General features: G+C 40.1%; 1 protein-coding gene across 1 annotated transcript in view; it reads right to left on the bottom strand.

The window, feature by feature from the left end:
* The window catches only part of Ppp4r2 (protein phosphatase 4 regulatory subunit 2), a 45442-nt gene that overhangs the window by 8174 nt on the left and 19926 nt on the right, over positions 1–17342 (bottom strand). The window contains exon 3 of the mRNA XM_052722044.1: positions 9209–9379. Within this exon, the coding sequence (XP_052578004.1) occupies positions 9209–9379 (171 nt within the window). The remainder of the gene's footprint in view (positions 1–9208; positions 9380–17342) is intronic.

The raw sequence follows: 17342 nt of genomic DNA, 5'->3' as shown, positions 1-17342 counted from the left end.
GTGACAAACACTGAGAAAATGTACATCTTTGGATTTCAGTGTTTTCCATTAACATCTACTTGTGTGGTTTATGAAGAGAACTGCAAAGCCTCAGATTCACATACAATATTCACAAGGTCTTCATTTTCATACAATAGTCTACCCTACAGCGATGCAGCTAGTGTGTGATAATAACATTTTTGCTGTACCACACACATTTGACAGAAATCATAGTAGTTTCTCACTGGATAAACTATACTTATATATCACCTTTTTTTCCTTTTTCCTTTTTTTTATTTTAAAAGAGGCAAGGTTTTACTTTTGTAGACCAGGCTGACCTAGAACTCAGGTATCTGCCTGCTTCTGCCTGTTTAGTTCTAGAATTAAAGGCATGTGATACCACACTCGGTAAATCTCACATTCTTAGCACAAACACTATTTTTGCATTCTTATGTCAGTGTAAGATTTAGGAAATGTGTAAAGGAAATGTTCATAATAAAACAAATGTTTTCTGATTTAAATCCAAAGCTCTATCTAAAAGTGAAGAGTATTCTGCCAAAGAATGTAAAATAAAAAGGTGCAGCATTTACCTGACATATCCAGAAACAAAACCACAAAACAATCAACAATCAAAGTACAGCAAAGACACAACCTAAATAAAAAAAGCTAAGCAGACATTCTATTAGAAAACACCAAGGGGGCTGGAGAGATGGCTCAGAGGTTAAGAGCACCGACTGCTCTTCCAGAGGTCCTTCCTGAGTTCGATTCCCAGCACCCACATGGTGGCTCACAACCATCTGTAATGAGATCTGGCACCCTCTTCTGTATACACAATAAATAAATAAATCTTAAAAAAAAAAAACAAACCAAAATAATACTAATACACATGTAGATCAATACTGCATGAGTTAATGTAATACAGACCGAGAAAGGCAAATTTCACATGTTCTCTCTTACTTATGGATGTGAGTGTATAAACTGGAATAACCACAGAAACCCAGAGAGTAGAAGGGGACCACGGAGTGTAGTGAAAAGGAGCTCTAGAGGGGCACAGGAGGACACAGGTGCTATGAAGAAGGAAATGGGAAGAGTGGAAGTGGGTGGACAACATGACTAACGGGAGAGGAGAGAAAAGGCTATAAAGAAGAGAGTTAACACTAAGAATGCTCAAAAGAGACAAAATCATTGTTTAGTTACAATTACATGTAATCATATAAATATATGTGTATACATACACACAGTTTAAATGCAGTAACAGAGTGATAATGTTCTCCAAGCACAGAAAACCCTCATCTGAGTTGTTCAGGCAGTCTCTCCAATCAATATAAGCTATTGCCCTTGGAAGGTAAGGCACTATTGCTGAAGCTATCACATACTACAGACACAGGACTTGGAAGAATAGGACAGAACTGACCTGGAAGCCGCCTTCTTCCTGAGGACTAGCAGTATCCAAAAGTGCTATGCAAACTGCCAAGGGAGGGCAGCAGTCAGTGGTCCTACCTAGCTGTAAATCCTGCAAACCCACAATGACTGGCCCAGCAAGTTATCTCCAATGGCTGAATAATGGCACTTTTACCTTGGGACTAACCAACAGCTGTGTAACTAGACTGAAGGCTGGCTAAATAGGAGGGAATTCATGCTTGTTACTATAAACCTAGTCAATTACTCATAGCTGATCCAAAGTACGGATCCTTGACGAGAACCTTCTATTGCCATGTTCCTAAACCAGCATAATTTCTAAATGCACTCTAAGTATTTATCTTTATATTCACAAGTAAATGTAGCTCACCCCTCATCAAAAAAGTTTCTTTTTACAGCAGATGGAAACCATTACAGAAACCCACAAATTTTCAAATCACAAAAATCCACAACTGAACATCTTCTGTGCAACCCTTATACCTAAGGCTCAAGAACATTGCAAAGAGGGGGTGGAAAGATTTCATGAGCCAGAGAACCAAGATGCCTGTTGCTGAACAGTGTCTTCTAGACACGACAGGGGAAGCTGCACCATGAAGTCCTAACAATACTGTTGTTCAAACAAGACCTGCATAATGACAACATCAGTTATATGCCTACATGGGTGGGGAAATCACACAAGATCCTTCTCCCAGATGAAGAGCTATGGGTGAACAGGACATAGAGAGAAGGCCCCAGGGTTAAGAGCACTTATTGCTCTTGCAGAGGACCTGGGTTCTGGCCTTAAGGTACTACTGTATGCATATGGTAAGCACACATACATACCCTATTTTATGTTACAGCAATAAATGGATGCAGAAAAAAATCAATCTCCTCCAGGGATGAGCCCCCCTGATAAATTATACAATCTCAAGTGATTAGCCCTAAACACATATACATAGAGCAACACTCAACTCAGTATGCTGTATACCTTACAAACACACATAATATAAAAGGTCATAAATTTGAAAGTAGGGCCACAGAATGAGGGGTGGAAATTATGTACTTGCAGTACTTATATATGAAATATTCTTACAAAAAAAGAAAAAGATCCAAAGAGTCATTCATTTTTATATGTAGCATGCAGTTTTAGAATGTCTTTCTTTTTCACTCAGTCTGACAAACTATTTAATAAAGCCTAACTTAAATATCTATCATCAAAAACTAAAGGAAAGCTAGATGTGGTGGGTCACAACTTCAAAATCAGCTCTTGGGAGAAAGGCAGGTGGATCTGAGTTCCAGACCAGCCAGAGATACACAGTGAGACAACAGTAAGACGCTAGCTAGTGCATCCTTGCAAGGTACCAGAGCCTTGATTGAGGGTAGTGAGAGAATGAAGAAAACACAGACGCATCAACACAGAAAGCTAGGATGGGATGTCTAGAATAAAGAAGCTATAGCACCCAGAAAGCTTAGTATGTTTATTATTTACAGCTAACCTCAGGAGGAACAGTCTCTGTAGGAGAGCCCATCTTCAGGACATAAACATCCAGGGAGAAAGCTAAAGTGCACATTTTCTGCAGCCAACATTCCCCAGAGGAAGGCTTTGCCACTCCATGGGTCATTATGTCAAACACACTCACAATTTTACTTGCTCCCTACATGATGCTGTCTCAAATAAAAGCTCAATAGGCTCCTACTGAATTATCTCACACAATTCAGAAATGGAAGTCTAATAACATCATCTTTACTTGAAGCACTATGCTATTTCTATACCAAGGCTTAGCAGAAAATGAACAATGAGCCTCTTTCAATATTGGCAAAAAGCCAAGGTTTGTGAGTACATTAATGTTTGTCTCAGATCCACATCCCTAAATCAATCTACAGTATGTCAAAGCCTTTAACTAAGTTAATCATCTGAGTGTCCATAGTAATCTAAATTGTGATTTTATCATACCAACCCCTATCATCACAAGCCAAGGTGAGGGAATAATGTAAGGAGGAATAAGTACCACATTATCCAATTCTCAACTAATTATACTCTGAAAAGGGGAGAGAAGAAAATAAGCACATTGAGTCTATTAATAGACTCAATGGGCTAGAGTTGTTAACTGCACTTACAGAGGACCTGGGTTTGGTCCAGCACCCACATGATGGTTCACAACCACCTGGAACTCCAATTCCAAGGGATCAGACCCTCTCCAAATCTTCAGACACCAGGTGAATATACATACATACATGCCGACTGAACACTACACATATGTAATCTTTAAAATATTAATATACTTATCCAGTTAACAAATGCTTACCCCAATAATTAACAAAAATGCAGACATTTTCTCAACCAATAAAGGAACAAAAAACCCAGAAACAATAAAGTTCAGAGTAAATAAAGAACAAAGTAACAAAAAGAACCCGTTCTTTCAGTCACATGAAACAACCAGAGTTAACAATAAAGCAAACAGCAAACCTGTTTTAAATCTGTATGTAATCCAAAGGATAAAAACCAAATAAATGCTCTTCTACAAAAGTACAAACTGGTGCCTCAAATGTAAACAGAAGAGATGCACATGTGCAGGACGGGCACACGGACACATATCACCCCCCCAGTGATAGTCTACAACACTCATAGATCAGTCAGTGCCTTGCTCAGCCATCACCAGAGGCTATTCCTCCTGCAGCAGGTGGGAACAAATCAGAGACCCACAGTCAGAGTATATGCAGAGAGTGAGAGACCTTGGAACACTCAGCCCTAAATGGGATGTCTCTATCAAATTTCTCTCCTCAGGGCTCAGGGAACTCTGCAGAGGAGGAAACAGAAAGAGTGTATGAGCCAGAGAGGATTAAGGTCTCTTAAACACAGCCCGAGTGGTGCACATATGAACTTGGAGACTGTGGCAGCATGCACAGGGCCTGCACAGGTCTGCACAAGATAAGGTCCCAGAGCTAAAAGAAGTGGACACACAACACCTCATCACTAACCGAAAGCTACTTTTCTCCAGGAGAGTCTCACTGGAGAAACGAAGGATAGGACCTTATGCTCAGCAGAAGGCATCTTTGGAAGTTGTCTCATATGTTGGATTGAGGGTTGTTTTCTAATCTTTATAGGTCCTTTGCATATATATTATGGTTTCCAGTTTTGTGTTTTCATGGGATTCCTGTGTGTCAACTTATGTGTGTCTGCATCTGTGTTCCTTATGCTTTTTCATCTGTTTGTTTTGTCCTATTCCAATTTGTTTTTGTTTTATCTTATTTTACTATTATTCCTTAGATGTCTGTTTTCTTAGGAAAAACCAAAGAGAGAAAGTGTAGATCAGATGAGAAGCCATAATCAGAATATATTGTATTTAAAAAATCTATTTTCAATAAAAGAAAAAAAATCACCAAATAATGCTGGTGCTGTGGGATGTTCTGTATGGCAAATGTGTTGCTAATTAGTCAATAAATAAAACACTGATTGGCCATTGGCTAGGCAGGAAGTGTAGGCGGGACAAGGAGGAGAATAAAGCTGGGAAGTGGAAGGCTGAGTCAGAGAGACACTGCCAGCCACCACGATGAGAAACAGCATGTGAAGATGCCGGTAAGCCACGAGCCAGGTGGCAAGGTATAGATTAATGGAAATGGATTAATTTAAGCTGTAAGAACAGTTAGCAAGAAGCCTGCCACGGCCATACAGTTTGTAAACCAATATAAGTCTCTGTGTTTTATTTGGTCGGGTCTGAGTGGCTGTGGGACTGGCAGGTGAGAGAGATTTGTCCTGACTGTGGGCCAGGCAGGAAAACTCTAGCAACAGTGAGTGAACTTGAAATTCAAAGAGCAAAAAATTACATACTCAAAATTTACTAAAATAATTTAGAAAATATTATAATCTGTGTCAAGATACTATGAAGCATTTAATTTATAGCTTTCAAAAACTAAAAGCATAAGCTGGGCGGTGGTGGTGTACACCTTTAATCCCAGCACCCAGGAAGGAGAGATAGGTGGACCTCTGTGAGTTCGAAGCCAGCCTGGTCTACAGAGTTCCAGGATAGCCAAGGCAGAGAAACCCTGTCTCGAGAGAAAAAAAAAAAAAAATACACACACACACACCCACACCCACACACACACAGGCTCATCTGAGACTCAAGGCAACCTCTTACTTGTAACCCTTGTAAAATCAAAAAGCAAATTACAAACAGAACAGGGCTGGAATGATGGCTTAGCAATTAAGTGCACTGGCTGCTGCTCTTGCAGAGGACCTGAATCTGGTTTCCAGCATGTACATGGCAGCACATGAACATGTGTATCTCCGTTCCTAGGGAATCTGATGAGGCCTTACCCTGGCTTCCAAGACCACCATGCATGCATGTGCTGCACAGACACACATGCAGACAAAATACCCATACACACACACACACACACACACACACACACACACACACACACACACACACACAGCTGATAAAAGCTTAAGAAAAACAAAAAGCCATTAATTAAAGGACTACTGACACATGAAAAAATGCCATTTTATTTCACAAAAGTACAAACTGGAACCTCAAGTGTAGACAGAAGAGATGTACACAAAACTCCTAAAAAACATACACAGGCCACATACACAACTACAGTAACTAGTTATTACACAGAGGCATAAATGAACATTTTGTGATAGGGCTAGGATGTAGCTGATTGGTAAAGTGCTGGTATAGAATTTGCAAAGGGTTCAATTTGAACCTCCAGCAACTCTCTCTCTCTCTCTCTCTCTCTCTCTCTCTCTCTCTCTCTCTCTCTCTCACACACACACACACACACACACACACACACACACACACACACACACACACGGAAGGAGGGAGGGAGGGAGGGAGGGAGAGAGGGAGAGAGAGAGAGAGAGAGAGAAAGAGAGAGAGAGAGAGAGAGAGAGAGAGAGAGAGAGAGAGAGCGCAACCTGTTAAAGTGTGATATGCTCTTGCCTAGAGCTGCAACAAGTCAACAAAAGATGGTCTGTACCATACGAACTACAAACAAGGATGGCTCACAGCACTGCTCCCCAACTTCACTTACCAAAGGGGGAAAAGACAAAAAAAAGCCTCACAATCATAGAGAAAGGCACATTATGAGCTGTTTACATATGAGACAACAGAACCACAAAAGACAGCATTTTTTTCTTTCCTTTTTGGATTTTTTAAAAAGATAGTGTGTGTACGTTTATGTGTGTATGCCCACTTGAGGTCACATGTCGGTGGAAGCCAGAAGGCATTCAATCCTCTGGAGTATAGTTACAGGTGGTTGTTAAGAACCTGACATGGGTGCTAGGAACCCAACTGTGACCGTCTGCCATGTCTTCAGCCCCTCTTCTTTGGGTTTTTGAGACTGATCTCATACTGTAGCACAGGCTGGTCTGCATGCGGTCTTAAATCATCCTGCCTCACACTAGAGTGCAAGGATGAATGTGTGATGAGCCACCACAACAGACTATAAATGTACTTACTAATTATTGAAATACCCAAGTTTTTTCTAAAGTGAAAATACAACTAGCATGTAACATGACTCCAACACATGTAAGATGTCTGGGTATATTTTTAAAAAAGAATAAAGACATAATCACTTTTATCAAAGACAATCTATTAAAAACCCTCAGCTGATGGAACAGGGCTGGGGCGTTAGCTCAGTGGATAAAGTGTTTGCTCTGCCCCGGCACAAGCACCTGAATCTGAGTACCCAGCACCCTTGCAAAAGCTTGGGTAGTAGCACACATCTGTATTTCAAATGCTGAGAGGCAGAAACAAGTGGACCCCTGGGGCTTAATCACTGGCTAGCCAGTCTAGCCAATTACCAGGCTCCAGGACCAGGGAGCAATGGAAGAAGACAGTATGACAGAACCTGTGGTAGCCACAGGAGCTGCACAGATGAGCACACACACAGGCACACACCACACACAAAATACTATTTAAAATTTTAAAAAAATCCAATGGAAAGCAAAAACATATGATTAAAAAAAATTATCAAAACCTTTATCCAGAACTTTAAAACAAAGACTTTCTTGTTTCAACATATCTATATAATTATAGACCAAAAATGCAGATATAAAATGAAAATTCATAATGCATCACTAGTTAAACTTAAATTCTGACTAATTAGAGTAAATAATTCAAACAGCCATTCTGAAAACTGGAATTAAAAACACCTTAAGAGCAATTATGTTTAAGTGTGCTTAGGCATTTAATGACTGTTCAAATCATCTAAAGTAGATGAATACATGTTTTAACAGGTTAAGAAATTATAAATATTTTAACTTTATCTAATAACCTACTTATCTGTTATCTACTCTAATAGAATTAAGAATATTTGCTCTTACTAATTTATAAATTAGCTCAATATTCAAAATGCAGTGGTATAATTCATTTTAACCCCATATATCTGGAATGTCTGTGTGTGTGTGTGTGTGTACACACACATACGTGTACTATATACAAATATTCTACAAGGGAAGTCTGTTTATGCTGTATATCCAGCTCAAGAATAAATTTTATGCAACATATAACACACATAACACATAGCTTTTTTCCCACATGTGCTTTTAAAGAGCCCCAGATAAACTCATAATAAACAGGCATATGGTTAAATAACTAACGGGACAACAGGGTATCTCCAGGAAAAGTTTTAGTAATAGACCTAATGCCAGAGCATAAGCTTCTGATAGTGCAGGCAAATTCCTAAACTTAAAAAAATGGGAAGCAGCAGCTGAGAATGGGGCTGGAGAGATGGCTCAGGTTAAGAGCAGCGTCTGTTCTTCCAGAGGTCATGAGTTCAATTCCCAGCAACCACATGATGGCTCACAACCACCTATGAGATCTGGTGCCTTCTTCTGGCAGGCAGAACACTATACACATAATAAATAAATAAATCTTTAAAAAAAAAAAAAAGCAGCAGCAGCAGCAGAGAATGGCAGTGCACACATTTAACATCCAAGGAACAAAGAGGCAGTGGATCTCTGTGAATTCAAGGCCAGCCAGGGCTACACAGTAAGACCCCATCTCAAACCCCAGCTCCCCAAAAGAATCAGGTTATTTGTGGTCTAAAACCATACAATTAAAACCTCTTCATGTAACACCTCCCAATAAACAGGAATCTTATTAACAGAAACCCAATTCACTGTATTTCACACTGTTGTCACATGCTTCAAATTACTAGTGCCAAATGCAATACTCAATCAGTCAACTCCACAAATGCTCATTCCTTCAGTAAACATAAAGTTCTAAATTAGAACTTAATGACTAATAGGAAGCACAGCACTTTTAAAGTAATCACATTCACTTAGTGTTCCTGGTGTTTTCAATATTTTACAAAAGATTAAAAATGCTTATAGTTATTGAGATAATGGGGGACTCAAACTCTAAAATAAATAAACCTCTTAACTATAAATAAGTCTTCACCAAATATCAAAATAATACCAAATAAAGAAAAGAAACATTCAAATATTTCTTGATAAATGCATGCATAAAAGTATGAATATCCCCGAAACTCATAAAATCGGTTCAAGTTTTTTCTTTTTTCAATGAAGACTGTAAACATTTAAAATATTTATGAACCAAAATCTGGCAAGCACAGTTGGGTGGTGGTGGTGGTGCACATCTTTAATCCCAGCACTCAGGAGGCAGAGGCAGGTTGACCTCTGTGAGTTCAAGGCCAGCCTGGTCTACAAATACAGTTCCAAGACAAGTAGAGCTCTTACAGAGAAACCCCATGAAGGGTGCACAAAACACTAGAGATACAATAGTCAATTATCAACCAGATATAGCAAAACTTAAAGAAATGACATCTAAAATTAAATCTTTAAATATTATTATGTGCATACCCATTAAATCCAGTGACAATTTTCAGTATTCTTTCCTTCATTTCATCAAAGGGAATATATTCAACATTAGGATTGGGAGGACCTCTTGGTTCAGGAGCTGAAGTTCTGAAATCATCCATCACTTTCTCCAGTTTGAAAATAAAATAACCTTTAAATTGGGACCACTGAATCCTATAAAGAAAGAAGTCAGAAAACATTAACAATTACTCTTGCAATTACTTAACACAGACACAGACACTATAAAGATGCTCATAATTTCCACAATAATGCTTATGTGGACTAGAAAAATCTCTTACCATTAAAAGTACAGAGTAAGTTACGTTTGGTGGCATATACCTTTAATTCCAGCACTTGGGAGACTGAGTGTTTTAGTTAGGGTTTATATTGCTGAGAAGAGACACCATGACCACGGTAACTCTTATAAAAGAAAAACATTTAATTGTAGTGGTTCACTTACAGTTCAGAGATTCGGTCTATTATCATCATGGAAGGAAACAAGGCAGCATGCGGGCAGAAGGGTGTGGCTTGAGTATATATAAGGTCTCAAAGGCTGCCTCCAGTGACACACTTCCTCCAAGGCCATACCTCCTAATGATGCCACTCCCTACGAACTTATGCGGGGAAATTGCAAGCTACCAAACTGAGGCAGGAGGAGCTCTGTGAGTTTAAGGCCAGTCCTGTCTACAAAGTAAGTTCCAGGACAATCAGGAACCACACAGTGAGATCTTGTCCCAAAAAACAAACAACAACAACAACAAATAAATAAATAAATAAGTTCTTTCCTCCCTCCCTTTTCAGTCACTGTTATTTGAGGTATTCAGGGTACTGGTCCCAGCCTATGTGACATAGCAAAAAAGTACACACATGCCCCGGCTAGAAGATGGCTCAACGTTTAAGGCACACACAGTTCAAGCATGAAGGCAAAACCTTGGATCCCCAGAATCAAGTACCAGGTGGGAATGGTAGCCTATGTATAATTCCAGCACTTAGAAGGTAAAGATGAGAATCCATGAAGCTGACTGGCCAGCCAGCCAAACTTTATCAGCAAGCCCTGGGTTCAACAAAAAACTTGACTCCACTCAACAAATAAAGTGGAGAAAGAAATCAATTCCAACATCATCCTTTGACTACAAAAATGAAGATACACATACACACAGGCATACAAACATGCACATATGCATAAGGAAAAATATACAAGTACCCCATTTATATTTTATCTCTATTCATTGTTGGGTAGTAATTTCCTCCAAGATAAAATGCTAACATTGACCAGCTCACTGTGACCCATCTTCCCCAAACTTATATAAGGAGTAAGAACTGCTGACATTTTTTTTTTTTAAGTGTATGGGTATTTTATCTAAATGCTTTCTTGTGCACCCTCTGGGTGCCTGGTGCCCAAGGAGGCTACAAGAGTGTGTCAGATCTTCTGAAACTGCAGCTGCAGGCAGTTGTGAGTTGCCATATGGGTGCTGGGAATCAAAACCCAGGCCCTCTGGAAGAACAACAAGTGCTCTTAACCACTGAGCCATCTCTCTTACTCCCTCCCACCCCTAGACACTCTTAGGCAAGCTAAGTAGCCTAGAAGATGCTCAGACCAGCTAAGCTGCACTGCCTGGAAGATACATTCTCTGACCTGCTCAGCTGCTTACAAGCGGCTCAGTGTGTTCTGTATTTCCAGCTATTGTAACCTGCCAGGCATTCTGCGGTTGGCTTTTGATGGTAAAACTGCCTCAGAGTCACTTCTGCTCTTGTAGTTAACACTTTATCCATGCTTCAACTAACAGGAATGACTCCATACATAGGCTCATATATTTGAATGTTTGGTCATTAGGGAGTGGCACTACTTGACAGGGATTAGGAGGTGTGGCCTTGGTGTTGGAGAAAGTGTATCACTGTGGGTGGGCTTTGAGGTTTCAAACATTCAAGCCAGGTCCAGTGTCTCTCTCTTTCTGCTGCCTGTTGATCATGATACAGAACTCTCAGCTCCTTCTCCAGCACCCTGTCTGCCTGCATGCTGCCCCACTTCCTGCCATGCTGATAACGAACTAAATCTTTAAACCAGCAGTTTTCAACCTGTGGGTCGCAACCCCTTGGGGTGTCAAATGACACTTTCATAGGGGTAGCCTAAGACCATCAGAGAAATTAATTACATTACAATTCATAACAGGAGCAAAGTTACAGTTATAAAATAGCAACAAAATAATTTTATGGCTGGGATCACTACAACATGAGGAGCACAGCATTAGGAAGGTTGTGGACCACTGCCTAAAATGTAAGCAAGCCCCAATTAAATGCTTTCCTTGTAAGAGTTGCTGTGGTCATGGTGTCTCTTCACAGCAACAGAACACTGACTGAAAACAGTAAATATAAACTGAGCCAGTGCTCACCAAGTTGGACTTTGGTGATATCCTTACTTTAGTATGACAATGGTTCCTGATCAAGGGTGAGCAGAGGTTTGTTCATGTCTCCCCAGGAACAGTACCAGACCTCTTAATCCTTTCTTCACATTTTATCATTAATGTAAGAAAAAGTGTGAAGGTGATACCTGAACAAACAGTCTCAATTCTAGGAGATACAAAAGTTAAGGATGTCACCTATTTTTTGTGCAGAGAGTACTCTCATGTACATTCACGAAACACAATTACAGAAAACAGAGTATTAATTTGCTATATATGACTGTCTAGCAGTCCTATAAACTAGGAGAGTAGTTTCCAATTGTGATTCAAGAGATCAGGCTTGAATCAGGAATCAGGCAACTTCACTGTGCTATTGGCTCTATCTTCACTGTGCCAACAACCGGAAAGCAATGCTGGATGGAAATGATGACGACCTAGCAGCAATCCAGCAGCAGCACCAAATCATACTAACAGTATTATCAGAAATTCAGTTTTGCTTTGTTCTGTGTTTTAAATCTGGGGCTGGAGATATAACTCAGTTGGTAAAATGCTCACCTAGCACAATATAAATTGGGCATGCATAAATTGGCCATGGTGATATAAGACTGTATTCTCAGCAGGTGGGAGATGGAGACAGGAGGTCAGAAATTCAAGGTCAGCATAACAACCCACAACATCAAGGTCAAGAGCAGTTAAAAGGTCTTGAGGAAGAGCAAGTAGTGTCACAGACTGTGGATCCCAGCTACTCAAGAGGCTACGGCTGAAGGACCTCTTGAACCCAGTTCCAGATCCGCCTGTCTCAACATAAATTTTCTCAGGGAACATGAAGATTCACAATCAACAAAATTAGTTTCAAAAGACTTTGTATTAAATAGAAAATTCATGACGGAGATTTTTGTGCTAATACACAAAACCTACAGGAGGATCAACGTAGGTTTAGAACTGTTGATAGGAGGGCTCCAGGACAAAGCTGGAATAAGCTGGACCTTAAAAGGATAAAGCCAGCAGTACAAGAGAAAAAAAAAATGTCAACAAAGGGAATTTCCCATACTCAGCAATGCTGGCATTGAGGACCACAAAATCCTGTCTTGTGGCAAGCTACCCTATGTGCTTTAAGTTTTCTGCAGCATGGCCAACCACTATCCATGTGTGCCAGGAACAATGGCCACTCCTCAGAAGTAACAATCAACAAAAGTATCCCCCGGACATTGCTAAATGAACTGCCACCAGTTAAGAACCACTACAACCCTAATCCCTTCTGCTGAGGACTACAATAAAAAAATGAAACTAGGAAACCCAGAACCTCTAACAGAAATCTCACAATGAGATATAAGGTTTGCTTAAGAATACTCTAGCATTGTAACCTCTGGAAGGGTAAACACTCAGGTTAGTCTTCCTGCTGGCTGTGCCTCTGACAATACCATACATAGGCTGTGTCACTACGAAATTGTAACCCCAAATAAATCCCTTCTCCTTTCAGCTGCTCCTGTCAGGATATTATCACAGTAACAACGAGGTCACCAAGACAAGCAGCACATGAAAAGCTGTCTGTAGGTTGAACATAATAAATATTAAGGAACTCGAGCATAACTTGGTATCAGCAGGGCTCCTATATCCATACCCTGAAGACACCAAGGGATGACTATCAGTTTGCAAATTCAAAGAGCTCACAAGGGTAACTGAAAGTAGCACCTAAGAATTGACAAGACAGACCTATATCAAAGCATGATAGAGAAAGTGCATAATCTTGGAACCAAAGAGAAAACCCTACAATATTTCACTGATGAAACACAGAGGACCTCAAGTCAGTGTCAGAAGAGCAATAGGAAGACACCTCAAAATCTGCAGAGATGAGGATTTTTCAACTATATGCCGAAACTATCCATCAAGTAGGACAGTGATAGCAACACATCTTCAAACAATAAAAGCAAAATTAACCAGTTTGCTGTCCAGCCTTCCCTCACTCCATGAAATCAAATAAAACCAAGAAAGGATGGCATAGTATCTAGAAAATGAAGATCACAAATAAATCAAAATTATAAAGAGGGAGATCTTTCATTCTAAGAATTGTCAACTTAGTTGTAAGATATGAAGATTCCTATCTTTATAACATGGTAAAATTAAAAATCTACAGGTAATCAATTTGGAATAAACAATCAAGAATGGTTCTTTCAGCTTTTATAGGGCAAAAGACATGGTCAGTAAGACAAAAAGACAGCCTACAGAATGGGAAAAGATCTTCACCAACCCCACATCTGACAGAGGACTGATCTCCAAAGTATATAAAGAACTCAAGAAACTAGACATCAAAATACTGAACAACATCCTTAATCAGAGAAATGCAAATCAAAACGACTCTGAGATACCACCTTACACCTGTCAGAATAGCTATGATCAAAAACACTAATGACAGTCTATGTTGGAGAGGATTCGAAGCAAAGGGAATACTCCTCCACTGTTGGGAGTGCAAACTTGTACAACCACTGTGGAAATCAGTATGGAGGTTTCTCAGAAAATTGGGAATCGATCTACCTCAAGACCCAACCATACCACTCTTGGGCATATACCCAAGGAATGCTCAATCATACCACAAAGATACATGCTCAACTATGTTCACAGCAGCATTAACCGTAATAGCCAGAACCTGGAAACAACCTCGATGCCCGTCAACTGAAGAATGGATTAAGAAAATGTGGTACATATATATAACGGAATACTACTCAGCAGAGAAAAACGACATCATGAAATTTGCAGGAAAATGGATGGAACTAGAAAATATCATTCTGAGTGAGGTAACCCAAACCCAGAAGGACAAACATGGTATGTACTCACTCATAAGTGGATACTAGATATAAAGCAAAGAATAATCAGACTGCAACCCACAGATCCAGGGAGACTACATAGCAGGGTGGACCCTAGGATGACTGTGGCTTATAATAAGTTTTGGTTTTACTCAATCACTGGGCAAGCTTCAGTGAAACATTTCACTATTAGGATAAGAATTTGTACTGTATCAAACTGTAATAGAAAAAAAAATTAAATTTTAAAAAAAGAATGGTTCTTTCTCAGCTAGCAAGAGGCTCAACAGAGAAGGAGCTTGCTGCCAAACCTGACGACCTGAGTTCAATCCCTGAATCCTACACTGTAGGAGAAACAAACTCTTGCAAGTTGTCCTCTGACCTCCAAGGGCACTGTTACACACATGTCCATCACCCCCACAATTTAAATTTTAAAAATGCCCCTTCATCCCTGGGCATGGAGGCCCTTGCCTATAATCCTAGCAGAGAGAGTCCTGTCTCAAACATCTACAATGGGGCTACTTGGGCCAGCCCTTCCAAAGGTCACAAAAGCCAAGGGATGATGCAGAAGCAGTCTGTGCACCTGACACTATCTAAAAGTGGTCTAACCATGGCTCCTACTTGCATTGTTTACATTTGTATCAGACAGTGGCATGTTTCACCTCAAGATTGAGGTGTTAAAACAAAGAGTGAGAAGGTGTACTTGGCCTGTTTTGCAGGAATGAATATACTCTAAGGCAGTGGTTCTCAATCTGTGGGTCACAACCCCTTTGGGTGTCCAATGGCCCTTTCACAGAGGTCACCTTAGAGCATAGGAAAACACAGACATTTACCTTATGATTCATAACAGTAGCAAATTAATTATGAAGTAGCAACAAAAGTAATTTTATGATTGGGGGTCACCACGACATGAGGAAGTGTATCAAAGGGTTACAGCGTTGGCAAGGTTGAGAACCACTGTTCTAAGGAGACATATACACTCCCTTCTTTGGCTATCAGACTACTGACACTTGCTATTCTTGCAGAGGGCCGGCATTAAGTTTACAGCACTCACACTTCTGCTGACAATCATATGTAAATCCAGTTCCAGGAAATTTGATGTTTTCTTCTGACCTCCAAGGGCTTCTTCTGACTCCAGAAGCACCAGGTATGCATGTGGTGTACATATATACATATATAGGCAAAACACTCATACACATAAAGTAAATCTTTAAAAATAATAAAGTAGAAAGAAATGTAAGAACCTAGGGATATGGGTAACATCTTGGGATGGCATTAGTAAGAGGAAAATGTGTCAGTTAACAAAAATGTGTAAAGTTGAATATGTACTGTTACATTAACAAGTAACTAACTTCAAGAAGTCTCTACCCTAGAAATACTTTCAGAGGCACTCTAAGTAATCTCTCTTATTAAAGAGAAGAAAATTCTCAGTATTACTTACCAACTCATTTCTATTTCTTTAAAGATAAATATGTCAACTGGCAAACCAGTATAGAAAATAAGGGAAAAAATGTTATCACTTAGCTTTTTCAAAGTCTAGTGAGATTTATTATTACAGGACTTTGTGGTGGTATTGTGTTTCCCAAAATATTGTGTACCCTAATAAACTTATCTGGGGTCAGAGAACAGAAAAGTCACTAGATACTTAGGCTAGAAAATGTTGGCACTCAGGCCTTTAGTCCTAGCATTCCAGAGGCAGAAATCCATCTGGGATCTCTGTGAGTTCAAGGCCACATTGGAAACAGCCAAGCATGGTGACTCACACCTTTAATCCCAGGGAGTGATGGCAGATAGCAGAAAGGTATATAAGGCGTGAAGACCAGGAACAGGAAGCATTTGGCTGGCTAAGCTTTCAGGCTTTCGAGAAGCAGTTCAGCTGAGATTCATTCTGGATGAGGACTCAGAGGCTTCCAGCCTGAGGAAACAGGATCAGCTGAGGAACTGGCGAGGTGAGGTAGCTGTGGCCTGTTCTGCTTCTCTGATCTTCCAGCATTCACCCCAAAACCTGGCTCCAGGTTTGATTTTTATTAATAAGAATTTTTTTTTTTGCTTTGTTTTGTTTTGTTTTTTCGAGACAGGGTTTCTCTGTGTAGCTTTGCGCCTTTCCTGGAACTCGCTTTGGAGACCAGGCTGGCCTCGAACTCACAGAGATCCGCCTGGCTCTGCCTCCCGAGTGCTGGGATTAAAGGCGTGCGCCACCACCGCCCGGCCTTTGATTTTTATTAATAAGAACTTTTAAGAAGATTCCTGCTATAGTACTTGGTGAGGGAAAAGCATACTGCCACATTTAATGACCTCACTTCCTATTTCTTTTCTAATACTGAAGTATAGGTAGGGAATGCCCAATTACTTTCTCATATATACCTCCTGATGAACAATCTATGTGCTCATGCTCACCCTACATAAATAATGAGCAACCTTCCCTCTTATTACCTACATACACATCTTTCGGGTAGATTACCCCACCCAGTGTTTTTCCCATCTTCACCATTTTTCTTTACTCCTCCTCCCCTAGTTCCTGGTTCATGTCTTCACTGTCCTATACAGTAAAATTCCTAGTGATATCTCTCAGTCGGGCTTTCAGCTCTATCACTAAAACTAATTTGTCCCTATCAAGATCACCAGTGACTTCCATGTTGCTGTATCCAGTGGTTAACTCACACTTCAACTTCCCTGCTCTCCCAGGAGCATTCTGCAAGGTTACCATTGTTCATTTTCAGCTGCCCAATGTGGCACTCAAGAGCTCAACCTACCTGTTCTCTATGTAGAGCTAGTGGTTTCACCCAGTGTCACTTTTACACCTCTGTATGTCAACTGGATCTAATTCCTTAAAATTCATCTGTTCAACCATGTAGTTCATGTTTACACTTTGCCAACAGTATCCGATACTTAACCGATTTTTCCCATCAATAGTCCCTGCCTGAACCATCTTCTTCCCCC

Source organism: Peromyscus californicus, unplaced genomic scaffold (assembly GCF_007827085.1).
Source record: "Peromyscus californicus insignis strain IS unplaced genomic scaffold, ASM782708v3 Scaffold_6__1_contigs__length_162567912, whole genome shotgun sequence".
NCBI lineage: Eukaryota > Metazoa > Chordata > Mammalia > Rodentia > Cricetidae > Peromyscus > Peromyscus californicus.
Note: the sequence above shows the minus strand (reverse complement) of the source record. Positions and strands in the feature narration are given on the sequence as shown.